The sequence below is a fragment of the Chamaea fasciata genome, unplaced genomic scaffold (assembly GCF_029207755.1).
Source record: "Chamaea fasciata isolate MVZ Bird 193981 ecotype frontalis unplaced genomic scaffold, bChaFas1.0.hap1 SCAF_3, whole genome shotgun sequence".
NCBI lineage: Eukaryota > Metazoa > Chordata > Aves > Passeriformes > Sylviidae > Chamaea > Chamaea fasciata.
The window spans coordinates 89,418,884-89,432,361 of NW_027094088.1; the positions used below are offsets into that span (position 1 = coordinate 89,418,884).

General features: G+C 40.4%; 1 protein-coding gene across 9 annotated transcripts in view; it reads left to right on the forward strand.

The window, feature by feature from the left end:
* The window catches only part of DST (dystonin), a 289,675-nt gene that overhangs the window by 210,853 nt on the left and 65,344 nt on the right, over nt 1–13,478 (forward strand). For all 9 annotated transcript variants that reach the window (XM_066179759.1, XM_066179751.1, XM_066179753.1 and 6 more), the window contains 2 exons: nt 1,125–1,620; nt 2,569–4,043. In XM_066179759.1, the coding sequence (XP_066035856.1) occupies nt 1,125–1,620; nt 2,569–4,043 (1,971 nt within the window). The remainder of the gene's footprint in view (nt 1–1,124; nt 1,621–2,568; nt 4,044–13,478) is intronic.

Below are 13,478 nucleotides of genomic sequence, written 5' to 3' on the forward strand. Positions count from 1 at the left end.
TCCCTTTGAATTTTATTAATTTGACATTTTACTGTCATTCCTCATATACAGTGTGTGGTTAGAACTAGCTTTTTGAGAATTTATTCCCTTGACTGTGCCAGTAGCTAACAAAAATATGAAGGCACGTGAAATGCAGTACTGTGGATAGATATGGGGCCAAGAATGTCAAAGACAGAAGAAAAAGTGTAGTGAAAAAGTGGAGTAATTTACTGAGAGCAATGCAGCAAACTGCAGACAAAAGAAAGTAAATGTGAAATCAGATGTGGTTGCAGTAGGTAGAAAATTTAATTTCAAATGTTTCTAATGCTGGTAGTTACTCTAAACTGATGGGAAATTATTTGTTTTTGGAAAAAAGTATTATTAAAGCCTTAATATCAATATTGTTTAAAATGAAGTGTTTAAAACATGAATTATGTTCTAATACTTTGTGAAATACTATTGCTCAGTACTGGTTTGTAAGTGCTTCAGAAGTCTAGACAGATGGCATAAGACTATAATGTATCACTTCACAGTCCTTAGAAGTTCAACCTAATTGACTTAGAAAGGGTTTGGAATGTTCTGTAAAGTAAAACTATTATATTTGTCCCTTCTTTTTCAAGCACTGTGACTTACTGTCAAAAAAGAAATACTGAGAACCAGTGATATTAACTTAAAAGGTCTTACACTACACATTCAGTCATTCTGTGAATTAGCCAAATAGTCTCTGTTCTAAATAAAACATTGTGATGCTGTGTCAGAATACATCTTCTTTGAAGTCCTTTCTAAAGACAAATATCAAAACTGTCTAGGAAAGAAGACACTACTTGAAACTAAACAACACTGATTTTGCTTGGTGTGGTTACTTAATTACTGTAGTATTAACAGAATTCATTGTTTACTTGTATCTCCTGGTTGAATTTTTATTAGATGATGTGTAAATTCATCTCATTTTTTTTTCTGTTTCTTTGATGTAAATACTTGGAAACAACACAGTTTATGTAGAAGGTACATTTATTCACTGGCTTTTTAAACTTGGATACACTCAATAATAGAGCTTAGCTACAACAAATTCGACATGGTTTTTTGTCAGAAGCACTTTTTTTCTCATGAAGTAAATTCATTTTAAAATTCTCTTTTTTTCCTAGATTCTGCTCAAAGAGTTTGACACCAGAAAGCCACAATATGAGCAGTTAACTATGGCTGGGCAGGGGATTCTGGAGAGACCTGGTGAACATCCACCCTCACATGAAATTGTAAAAGAGCAACTGGCAGCTGTGGCACAAAAGTGGGACAGTCTAACCAGCCAGCTGAAGAAGAGATGTGACCGAATTGACCAAGCTATTGTGAAAAGCACAGAGTATCAAAGTTTACTCAGAAGCCTGTCTGATAAGCTAAGTGCCTTGGATAGTAAACTCAGCAGCAGCCTGGCTGTGAGTACACAACCTGATGCTGTGAAACAACAGCTGGAAATTGCTAAAGAAATGAAGGAGGAAATAGAACAGGAAATGAAGAATATAAATGCAGCACAAGCTCTTTGTGAAGAGCTGTCAACACTGGTTGGGGAAGAGTATTTGAAGGCAGAACTTACAAGACAGTTAGAAGGCATCTTAAAATCATTTAAGGATATTGAGCAAAAATCAGGTTAGTATTTATTTAAAGAAAAACGGTAAGTAAGGCATAAAGTAAGGCAAAAGTTTGTGATAGAGGTATTGAGCAAACTGAGCCTGGTGTCAGCTCTCTGTCCAGTCCAACCCCCAAACAGTTGTACATTCAAATTTAGAAGAATCCTCATGCCTTGAAAAGATAAGAACAGTGCTTGGAATTTCTAGTGAATATTTTGGGTGAGAACTTGGAGTAAAATAGCAGGGCTGCTTTTGTCACGTCTTCCTGCAAGTGCATCTTCACTGAATTAGAATACCAAAAGAGGATGCTGTTCATTAAGCTACCCAACTTCATAGGGGCAGAGTATAAGCCCAAATAATAATTTCTAGGCAAACACCAGTTAATGGCTTAGTGAAACACTGTGGTAATTGTATAAAACTGTCGGTGACAGAAGGGGGCTGGTAGTCTGCAGCCTTTCCTTACCTTGTGAACTAAGCAAGTAATATATTATAAGCTATATCACACTTTGTTCTCCCTAGCAACCTCAGTGTTGGGTTTTTAATTTCCTCTGGTCACAAGGAATGTCAGACAATCTCCCTAGTAACATGTATTGCCTCTAGGCCATGAGTTAGGCACTACTAGGTTACACCACTTAATTTTCCCTGTGCTTACACTTCATAGTACTATGAAGCATGACTGTGTGTTTTTTACCACCAAAATCTGCCCAAATGGGATCCATGCAGACACAGACTGGATATGCTCACCTCATTTGATTCATATCCTAATGCCTTCACTGATCTTCATTACAGGAATGAGTCTGCCCCTTGCAAGAAACTTGGTTGTCTGCCAGTCAAACTCCACATACTAAGGACTGGTTTTCTTTAAATTAATGATCATGCATAACAGAATCAATATTAGTTATTATTTTTTCCCCTGAATACTATCAGGTTCTGCTAATGAACCTCTGTGCTGCCTTCTCCTTTGTAGATAACCATGTTCAGCAGCTTCAGTCAGCGTACGCCACTTCTCATCAGTTCCAGCAAATGTCTAAGGACTTTCAGGCCTGGCTGAGCAAAAAGAAAGAAGAGCTGAACCAGGCTCGTCCTGTGTCAGCCAAACTTGATTCCTTGCAATCACTAATTGAAGAGCAGAAAGATTTTAAGAAGACAATGACCGATCAGATTAGTTCATATGAAAGAATTGTTGCAGAAGGAGAAAGTATCTTACAGAAGACTCAAGGAGATGACAAAGCAGAGTTACAATCCCAAATTGCCACACTCAAGAATAGCTGGGATGAAATTAAGAAACAGGTAAAAGAAAGGGAGGATAAATTAACAGATTGTCTGGAGAAAGCCCTCAAATATAAGCAGCATGTGGAAAATCTGCAGCCGTGGATAGAGAAGTGCCAAAGCAACCTGTGTGAATTAAAAGTTGGCATAAACCCTGTTGAAATAGAGGATTCTATTGTTCAGGTGAGGGCATGGCAGAAGGACCTGGATAAACACCATGGGATGGTGGAACTATTAAATAATTCTGCTGAAAGTTTGCTCAATGCATGTCAAACAGATAAAGAAATTGTTCAAGAAGAAACTAAGGTGCTGAATCAGAATGTGAAAGTGGTTACAGAACAGTTACATAAGAAGAGAGAGTGCTTGGAAAATATGGCACAAAGAGTGAAAGAGTTTCAGGACTCATCCAGGGAAACTGAAAGACAACTTAAAAGTGCCAAAGAGCATCTGGAAGCTCATGATTCACTTGGACCTCAGTCATTCAGTAACAAACACCTGACAATGATGCAGGCCCAGCAGAAAGCCTTGCAAGCTTTAAAGCCTCACGTTGATTTGGCAAAAAAGCTTGCCCAAGATCTGGTGGTAGAAGCTTCTGATTCAGCAGGTGTTTCTGACCTCTTACTCCAAGCTGAATCTTTGGAGCAAGAATACATGGCAGTGAAGCAGCAAGTTGAGGATAGGTGCTCATTCCTAGAGACCAAACTTCAGGGAATTGGCCATTTCCAAAACAGCATCCGAGAGATGTTCTCTCAGTTTGCAGAGTTTGATGATGAACTTGATAGCATGGCTCCAGTGGGGAGAGATCTCAAGGTACTGCAATCACAGAGAGAGGACATAAAACATTTCATGAAAAAGTTGGAGGATCTTATAATGAATAATGAAAATGCTAATAAAAACTGTAAAATTATGCTAGCCACAGAAGCCGAAGCTTCTCCTGATCTTGTTGGTATAAAGAGAGACTTGGAAGCTCTAAATAAACAGTGCAACAAGCTACTAGACAGAGCAAAAGCCAGGGAAGATCAAGTGGAGGGTACTATTTGCCGTGTTGAGGAGTTTTACAGTAAGCTAAAAGAATTTTCCACTCTGCTTGGGAGAGCTGAAGAACATGAAGAGTCACAAGGTCCTGTTGGAATGGAAACAGAGGCTATTAATCAGCAGCTGAATACATTCAAGGTAGGAGGATTGCTTTCTTACTATTATAAAGTATTTTACCACAATACCATTTTATTAAACATCATAGTGAAAGGGACTGGGTAAGTGCAGACCTTAGAGGAGTCAGTCTGTTCTGCCTGTATGCATTTTATCTGTTTTAAATGGGGATCTTAGGCTCCAAGCTGCTTCAGCTTGGCAGACATTGGGAATTTTGTATCTCATCTCCCAGTTCCCGCACCCCAATTCCCTCTTCACCTCTCATCACTATCTTGTTACTTTCTGTAATCTATCTGCCTTTCTGTTTTAGAGCTCTATTTGATGTCTTTGTATGACACAACTTTCATTTTCACAGTGGTGTGAATTCTAGACTCCAGTGTTCACCTACCAGCCCACATTCACTTTGTGCATCTGAGTAGCTTACGGTTTTGTCACCTGGGTATAGGTTTCAGTGTATTTAGGTTCAAGATATTACCTTTTGCCATTTTCTGTTCAGATACACTGGCCTGTTTTACCTCACTGAATTCCACCCTTACCTAGAAGCATCCTAATAAAAAGAAAACAGGCAAAATAATCCCCCTCTGATATTGGGATTTTTACTATAGCATCCTTGTCCAAGATGTATTCCAGAGCTTCTGTGTGTAGCTTTTTTAATATGCCAGCTAGCAATCCATGTCCAGCTCCAAAAAAAAAAAAAAAAAAAGCATTGCAGTGATAGTGAGTGTTAATTGAGCTTTGCTGCTGAAATAAGTACAGATATTTGCTTGGGTTAGGTTACAAGAAATTAATTTCCAGTGCTTATCAGAAAGATTTATAGATGTAAGCAGTGTTTGAAAAAAATCATAGATCTCCTAATGGCTATACAGTAGCACTGAATATTCTGCAGTGCTTTGGTTTCGTTCCAATATAATGTTGATTCAAATATTTGTAAGACTTGTACATTAGTTGACACTTAATGATAAAGTCAAACCTTCACTGCAGCACTTGATAAGCTATTCTGTTAAAAATTTGATGACCTTGGAAAAGAGTCTTTACACGGCTGGCCCAACAGAGGGTGCATTTTGCTTGTTTAAGCCATGTTGGAAAGGAAAACTAATCCAAAAAACTTTCATGTGGGAATTTCAAATGGAAGTTACTGTGAGTTTTGATGGTCTTTGAGAATGCATAAATAGAGACAAAAATCTTGAACAAATAGTTACATTATGAGGAGATTAGACTGGGAGGATTAGACTGGGAGGATTAAAATTGTATGCCAGTCTATCCTAACAAGTCTATCTCAATTTAAAAGAGAAACAAATGGCTTTTCTTTGTATATGTGTAGTAAAACACTTTGGATATTGGAAAATAGCAACAGCTCCTGCTGTGAATGCTCTTGCTTACATTGGCTGTACAGGACTTCAGCTGTAGCCAGTTTGGGATCTCTGATTTCACCACATTTCTTACATACTCAAACATGATGTGCAGCTTCAGGTCTTTTTTAATGGATATTTTATACAATGAATTGTGTATGTACAAATATGTATTTTATTATAAAGAAAAATGTTTCTGGAGTGTTACAACCTGATGAGTGGATGGTAGAAAAATCCAGCTCCCTGTGTGTTGTCCCAGTGCTGTAGTTCATCAGGGCATTGGACACAACACAGCAATTGAGCAGTTTGGGAGTGAGAGACCTGTGTAGACCAGTGAGGGGACAGCATGCCTGAAACACAAGAGCTTATGTGCTAAGAAGACAAAAAACCCCTGAAGAGACATAAAGGAGAACAGTGATAGCAGCATGTTTATATCCAGAAGTCTACTCTGGGATTGTATTTATATTAGATATTTATAAGCTTAGAAATGTGTTTTGCTCGAAGCAACTATTTTAGGCCATGCTTTTGCTTATGATTAAAAACACAATGCCATTAAACAGGACGTGAAGAATGATGAAAAAGTGAAGTGTTTAAATAAGTGAAAAGCAAATGCGGAAATAAAACAGCAGAGTGAGGAGCCTTTGAAGAAAGGAAATAGGGAGACCAGAACGAGAAATTTTACTAAGCGAGAGTGTGGTTAGTGAAGGGATACTGATAGTAGGAGGATAGGAATCAACTCTCCTAATACTTGCTGTCAGTGCTACTAGGGCATATCAAAATTACAGTAAGTAATCTATATTTATACTCTTTGCCCTTCCAGAGATTAGTTCTACCTGAGGCAGCAAACTGCAGGGAGACTGGATCCCACAGATCCTGCTCCACTCGTGGTGTGTTTGTGTTTGCTCACATGTTTGTGCACGTACGCAAACACATACAACCTGAAAATGTGGCTGTGGCCACAAAACCACTGTCTGGCTACTTATGTCTTTAGCTTCTGTGGTCAGCTACAGTCGACTTCAATTCCTCAAGAGTAAAGCAAAAGAGTTGTTCTTTGGTATAGATCAATTAACATGAAATCTTCACTCTCTTCAGGGAAGGATCTCATGTAATGGGCCAGAGGTGGTTTTTGTGGTTTAACCAATTTTTATGTACAAAGAGTTAGAGCTGCGTGCAGCTTCTTGGCATGACATTAAAACACATAATGTTTTTTTAAAAAATAAACTCGCTTTGAGCTGTATTTTATAGATATGTATTTAAAATGCATATGCATACTTGTTTTATTTATATTTCTTCTTTGTAATGTACTCATTCCAGTTGGTACAGAGTGTTAAATTGAAAGTAGTTGCCATCAGTGTTAAATTGTAAGTAGTTGCTGTCAGTGTTAAACTATATTTATTTACAATGCAGTTATAAAATTTACTTTCTGTAAATGAAAATCTTCAGAGCAGTTCATTTCAAAGTGGAACCATGACTCTTACTTCACTTCAAGAAGAGTATAATCAAATGAAGAATTTATCTCAAGTAATATAAGACACACACAAAAAATTACTAATTAACTTGGCTTTGTAAGACACTTTTTACCCCAAAGTCTGTATGCAATGTGTAGATTAGTCCTGAAAGGAAATTTCAGTAAATTAGGTTTGTTAAGGTACACTGAGTCTGCCACCATTCTTCAGAAGCAAAACAAAAAAAGAATTGTGCAAATGGACTGAACCAAACACTCCGGGTTTGACTAGCTGCACGGTGCTAGAATGTTTGCAGTTGGAGAAGCATTTGCAGCTAGTTTCTCTCTGAAATAGAGAAAGAACCCAAAGCTGAATTATTTTACTTTTTGAAACTTTTTCACAATTCCTTGTACTGTCATTCTTCTTAGCAAAACCAACATGTCACTGTTACAGCTTTCATGAGCACGTGGTTCATTTGATTTTTGCTTTTATTTTTGGGTTAAAAGTAGATATAGTCATTACAGGTTGCCTTCTAATTGGACTTTATGGGAATTTTTAGGTAGCCTGAGTAGTCCTGCCAATGAGCTTGAACTAAGATTTTAATTGGCTTATGTTATAGAACCACAGAATTGCTTAGGTTGGAAAAGACCTTTAAGAACATCGAGTCCAGTGTTAATTCAGCATTGCCAAGTCCATTGTTAACCATGTCCCTAAATGCCACATCTCCATGTCTTGTTAGTTATGTAGAGGGTGTCAGTCCTCTGATTTTTGCTTTGAAGGCAAATAATGTTGAAAACATAATCAGAAGTTTCTCTTTAAGATTCTCTTTGAGCGAAGTGTTGCATATCCCATGCTCTGATTACAAACCCTAGAATAAGATACTAAAATCTTCAATGGGATTTTACTACAGTTAAGGTCTGTATTGAAAAGCAAAGGTAATATAAGCAAGTATTAAAATTTTTTAAGAGTTGCATTTTTGTTGGAGGCTCCTACACATTTTGAAAGTGACTTATCTGTAATACAAAATTCTTCAGCTGAAACAGTGAAAAATGATAAACTATTTTTTAACTGTTAAAATAATTTTGCTGTTGAAGAAATACAGACCAATTTCAGCTATATGCTTCCCCTATAAAATCATGCAGCACTTTCTGAATTCAGCAGGGATCTATCTGGTTTTGGTTGTTTTGGATGAAAATAACCATGGACGATAAGACCTTTCATCAAAAGTATCTAAAGTTTGCATCTTTACCATTATAATATATTCTCTACTAGAGAATCCAGAGGTGATTATCAGTTTGGCATAATCCAAATGTTATATGGCTGCTCACCAGAGAGGAGGAAGCGAGAATTTGTTTTGCATGAACTTAGTGTTTTGATACATAGCTGACTGTTCATTAAGTAAATCAATAAACATGAAGTGAGGTATGTTTGTATTTCTTGCATACAGTGTATCCTGCTTGCTGCTTAATGCAGAAAGCTCAAGCTGATTGTAGTGAATGCACTGTGCTTAAGTTTCAGCACTAAGTCCCTTATGCTGTCCTTAAACTGAGATCTGAATTGTCCCTATAACTGATAGCTGCTGTCACACCAGCAGCTCAGGTCATTTGAGGTTTGGCTTCTACTGGAGTGGAGCTGCTTGGTCATGGCAGCTCCTCCCGTGCTGTTGGCAAGTTACCTGAGTCTCCCAAGCCTTCCCCTCCGCGGTTATGAACTGGAAGTGTAGGTTATGAGCTAGTGTTGAACTGTATTTAAAAGATGCCAGTTTCCTAACCGGGAATCTTTGTCCTGATAGGATGGTTTTGGGCTCCAATAAATCCATTGGAGAAAGACAAAATCACTCAGATATAGTTAATTTTTTTCCAATATTTCGACGTTTCTTTCAGTGGGAGCTGGATTCTATAGGAGTGGCTGCCCTGTCAGCCAACGCCAGCCTAAGCTCTTGCCTCAGCGCCAGTGACCAGACTGAAAATAGTCAAAATTGGACTGAGCATCCCACTTTGCATGTCAGGTGGAGCAATGTCAGACTATTCCAACACCTAATCTAAACACTAGGCGACCTGGGGGGGGGGGATCTTTAAGCACTACAAAGGTAAAGTTTCGGTGTAACTTTGGAAAGGAAGCCTCCATTGAAATGACTGCTTTATGAGACGGGGCGATGGCGCTCGGGCGCGGTTAAAGCGCCGCTTCCTTCCCAGAGTTTCCCCCGGGCCGGCAGGCGGCCGGAGCGCTCAGGAGCGGGCTGGGGCGGGAGTGATGTCACCGCCTCCCCGCCGCCTGCCCTCGCCAGCCCCCTGCACGGCACCGAGCGAGGAGCGAAGGCGCGGGCGGCTGAGGAGATAAGGAGGAGGCGGCGGGGAGGCCCGGAGGGAGGGGAGCCCCCGGGGGGAGCCCCCGGAGCGGCGCTCGGGGCGCGGGCGGGCTGGTAGCAGATGTTCGCTGAAGAGCGAAGCGGGGCGTTCCTGGCGGCTGCGGAGGGGCGAGCCGGGGCGCTGGGCGGCCGCGCAGGGCGGGACGCGCCGGCGCTGCACGGAGGGGATTTCCCTCCCTCGGCTCCTGAGCAGCTGCGCCTCGGAAATGAGGAGGAGGCGAGGGCAGCCCGCTAGCTGCAGCTTGTAGTCGGGACCTGCCGAATTTAAACCTGCCGTGCCTTCGGGGAGCGCGCCACGCTTGCTCGGCTCTGCAGCTGCCTTAAAGAGCTCTCCAGGATGGCATCGGAAGAATCGGGCTGAAACATTCGTCTTCCGACGGTCTGCTCAAAGGACGCGTTGGCTTTGGCTGCTGGAAAGTGATGTTTTCCTGTGGGACTTGTGGAGGCACCACGAACAAGCCTGTTACAAGAGGAGGATAAGCTGCCTTTCAGATCAAGGTTATTTATAGCTACTGCCAAAAAACTAAAGGGCTGTTTTATCATTCTTACTGTTCTGGATTTAACTTATTTCCCCCCACCCCTCTGGATTTTCTCCGTGCCTTGGTCAGGACCATACAAGCCATTGTGGATTTTGTCTTTTTAAGCTGCCACACCATGTTTTATTTATAAAGGAGATGGGACCCTGCAAGCCAGCTAAATGGATTACAGTTAAGCAGTCATGTACAGAAGATAATGTACTACCTTCTGTAACACTTGTTCATTTGAAGGCTTATTTGGAAGATTTTGGATACAGATTCTGACCTGGAAAATTAAATGAAGCCTTCCACTGAATGTTTGACAAATTTGGCTACTGCTGGTTTCTGCTATAATTTGTTGTTCTGTGATATTGGGACATTTCTGTTACTTTCTTACTGAAGCACTTTATATTTTGGGTGGTGGGAAACCTCATATCCAGGTAAAGTCAAATTTAAATGGATGCACTGATTATGAATGACCTCAGCCACTTCATATCTTATGATGTATATTTTTGTATCTATGCATCTTATGCTAAGGGCAGGTTTACTGTTTCTCCAGATTGCTAGTTTTTTTTAAATGTTTGCCCCGAACCTGTGAAAACGGAGGTATACTTGTGTGAATACTTTCAACATGGGGAAGCCACTTAGCAGGCCAGACTGTCTACGTCAGAATCCTCCATGTGTTGGCAAAGGGGAAGAAGATGAAGATCTAAATATTGAAGACTGCTACGTTCCCCAGAGGTCTATCTATGACACTGTGCGGCTGAATGAACAGATTGATTCAGGCTCCAAGGGCAGCCTCTCTTCAAGGCATTTCACAGACCGGACCTTACCCTACAGTCACAGAACACTGGACATCAGTACTTTGTGCTCCAATGGTGCTCTTACTTCTTCCAGTGTTTTTGAGCTTCGAAGCCGTGAAGCTAACAAGTTAGATGAAAAAATGATCTTTGATGCTCTCAAACTGAACAGTGATATAATTCGGACAGCTGGGTTGCCCAAAGCCAAGTCTCACACCGAAAAGAAGGAGCACAGACGATCGTGGAGAATGCTTGTTCCACCCACCTTTCCAGATTACACTAACAGAAGTGAAAGCTCCTTTAATGAAACTGCTGATCTGTCAGAGGCAGCTAGACTAGGCAAATGCAAATGGGGTACGAATTCTCTTACCTCGGAAGAGGATGATTCTGGTTTATGTAGCCCTCCAACAGAACGGGAAGATAAACAAGATACACCGTTAGCAGGGGAGCAAACTCAAATACAAAGTCTGTCTTCTGCAGAAGATATCCATGTAGTAGGTCAGTTCAGACCATATGTCCCAACAATTTGCAGAGAGCAGCAAGCCCCACTGCTTGCAAGCATGAGTGTCCCTGTCAAAGAAAACTGCAGGCTGGCTTTGCATGACATTTTACCCTCTGGAAAAGTAAAAGAAAACAGTGCTGAGAGTGATCAGGAAGACATGGAGGGGAAATACTCTCACTTACAAGGTTTCAACGAGAAAATTCTGTCACGTGAAGATCCTCTTCAAAGTGATGGGAGAAGTATTACCACTGACAAAAATGAAGTGGAAAATGCATATGAAGTTTATGAAAAAACTAAAATACGAGCCACAACAGTAGAGGAGGATTATGTGGATGATGTATCTCCTCATGTAGATGTTTGTTACACTAATGCTGCTGTAAATACTAGTGACTTGGATTTTGCAAAATATGAAATTTTATCTGATACGGAGGAATGTAGTGTAGCATGTACAGGCTCAAATGAAATGGCATTTTCTGTTCAACAGCTTGAATTAGATAGTACTGTAAACTGCTCCAAAGTTTTCCCAGAGAGAGATTTAGGCAATATCTGGACTACTGGCATCCAAGACACCTTGGATACAGTCTGCAATGGCCTCTTGTCCAACAAGGTAATTAGAAAAAAAAAAATCCATAGATTTGTGAAATAGTTGTAATATAACAGTAAAGATATTTGTTTAAAACTCTTTAAGTTTTGCCATTATTGCAAACCCGCAACTTTAAAAAAATTATTAATTAGGCAGATGCAGTGATCAGTGTCATTTGGGTAGCACACATGGGATGTCCTAAATAGGTGAAATAGTCAGTATGGGAAGTGAACTGGGGGCAAGTCTGAGGGGGTGATTATGACTCCAGCTGTTTAGAGCAGGGTTGTTATTGCCCAGCTGGTGCCTGTTACTCCCGACGTGGAATGCCTCCTCCGTGCTGTGTGCTGGTGCTCGGTGTCTGCGCCGAGTGCGGGGCAATGCCATTCAAGGGCAGCTACGGCCCATGTGTTCAGCCTGAACAGCCTTACTCATCAAGGTATAAGCAACAGTATCAGATGGTTGTGGTTTCCAAAGCAGGCAGATTAAAGGCTCACCGCCTCTTCTGAAAGCTGCCTTTTGCATTTGCGTGCCAGAGAGCAGATCTGACCTTACGGTAGTACTTTACAAGCACAGGATCCTGCAGTGCTTTGTGAGTGGTGGATGAGGTAAGAGAGTAAGGGAAGCTTTGTAATAAGGAAAGGGTGTTTGTCGGGTCTGTAATTTTTTTCTTCCCACTCTGGTTGAAATCTGAGATACTTCAAGCTTTGTTGCTAAGTTGTTCTGGTAAACTTTGGCCTCAGCAATAATTGTAATTTATTTTAAGCTTGTCTCCACAAAGAATGTGTGCATTTTTAAAGGGCAGATTATGGAGATCAGTCCCCTCTGTGGTAGGACATTGTTCTCAAAAGATGAGACTTTATGGCACATAAAAGAAGAATTTGTTATTGATTCTGTTGAAATATTATTCTGCCTCCTCCGTACCCTACAGTCAAGAAACACACAAGCATTTTCCTTCTTCTAAGAGCAGCCAACTCATTGCACACTCTCAGTTTTCATGTAACCACAGTCTTAGAGATTTTAAGGAGGTTTTTTTTATGTTTGTAGGAAAAAATCTCTTAGGGATGCTTAATTTATTTTACCCCTCATACTTAGTGTATTTGCTGTAGCTTCTAGATTAACTTGTCAAGCTGGTGGAAGTGTGCTCAGCCACCTGAGGTCTGCAGCTTTAAAAGCAGTCACTTGCCACAGTGTGTTTGGTGCAAAAGAGGAGAGTTGCTGATACATTCAGAGTGATCTCTGCTTTTCAGGATGCTGAGAAAGGTTGCTTTGAATGCACTAAGTGTACACCAGAACTGTTACTGAATGCTGCTATAGAAATTGAAGGATTTAGGGTCAAAAGTTGAGCATTCTTTAGCATTGTTTATTCATTGGTTATTTTTCCCTGGCCTGTGTAATTAATTCAGGGGCTTCAGGCCATTTTCTGATCTCATTGACACTTGTGTCAGTGCAGCTTAATGCTGCTGAATACAAATGGAGATTTACATTGCTGTTGCTAATGGTAGTAATCTGGCTCTGAAAAAGCCTAAATACCTGCAAGATTAAAATAAAGCAAACACAAAACTGTTCAAACTGCTGTTGGGCACGGTCAAAGCCTTGGCAATTTGCAAGAGTATTCTTTAAATGAAAGCGCAGTTTTCCGGGGTGTCTGCCTTCCTGGGTGTCTGCCGGGATACTGTTTCAACAGCATCTGTAGTGCCTCCTCCTCACTTACTACCATTATAAGCTTATAAACCGATCTTAAAATATCTCTTCCTTCACTGTTTCTTTGACTTAAAACTTTAGCTTTACTCCTAATTTGGAAAAAATACCCACTTGTCTCTCTTAGTCTGTGCCATTTTTTATTAGATTTTACAGATAGATAATTAAAGAGGTGAGTTTCTCCAGTCTTTTTATTTTT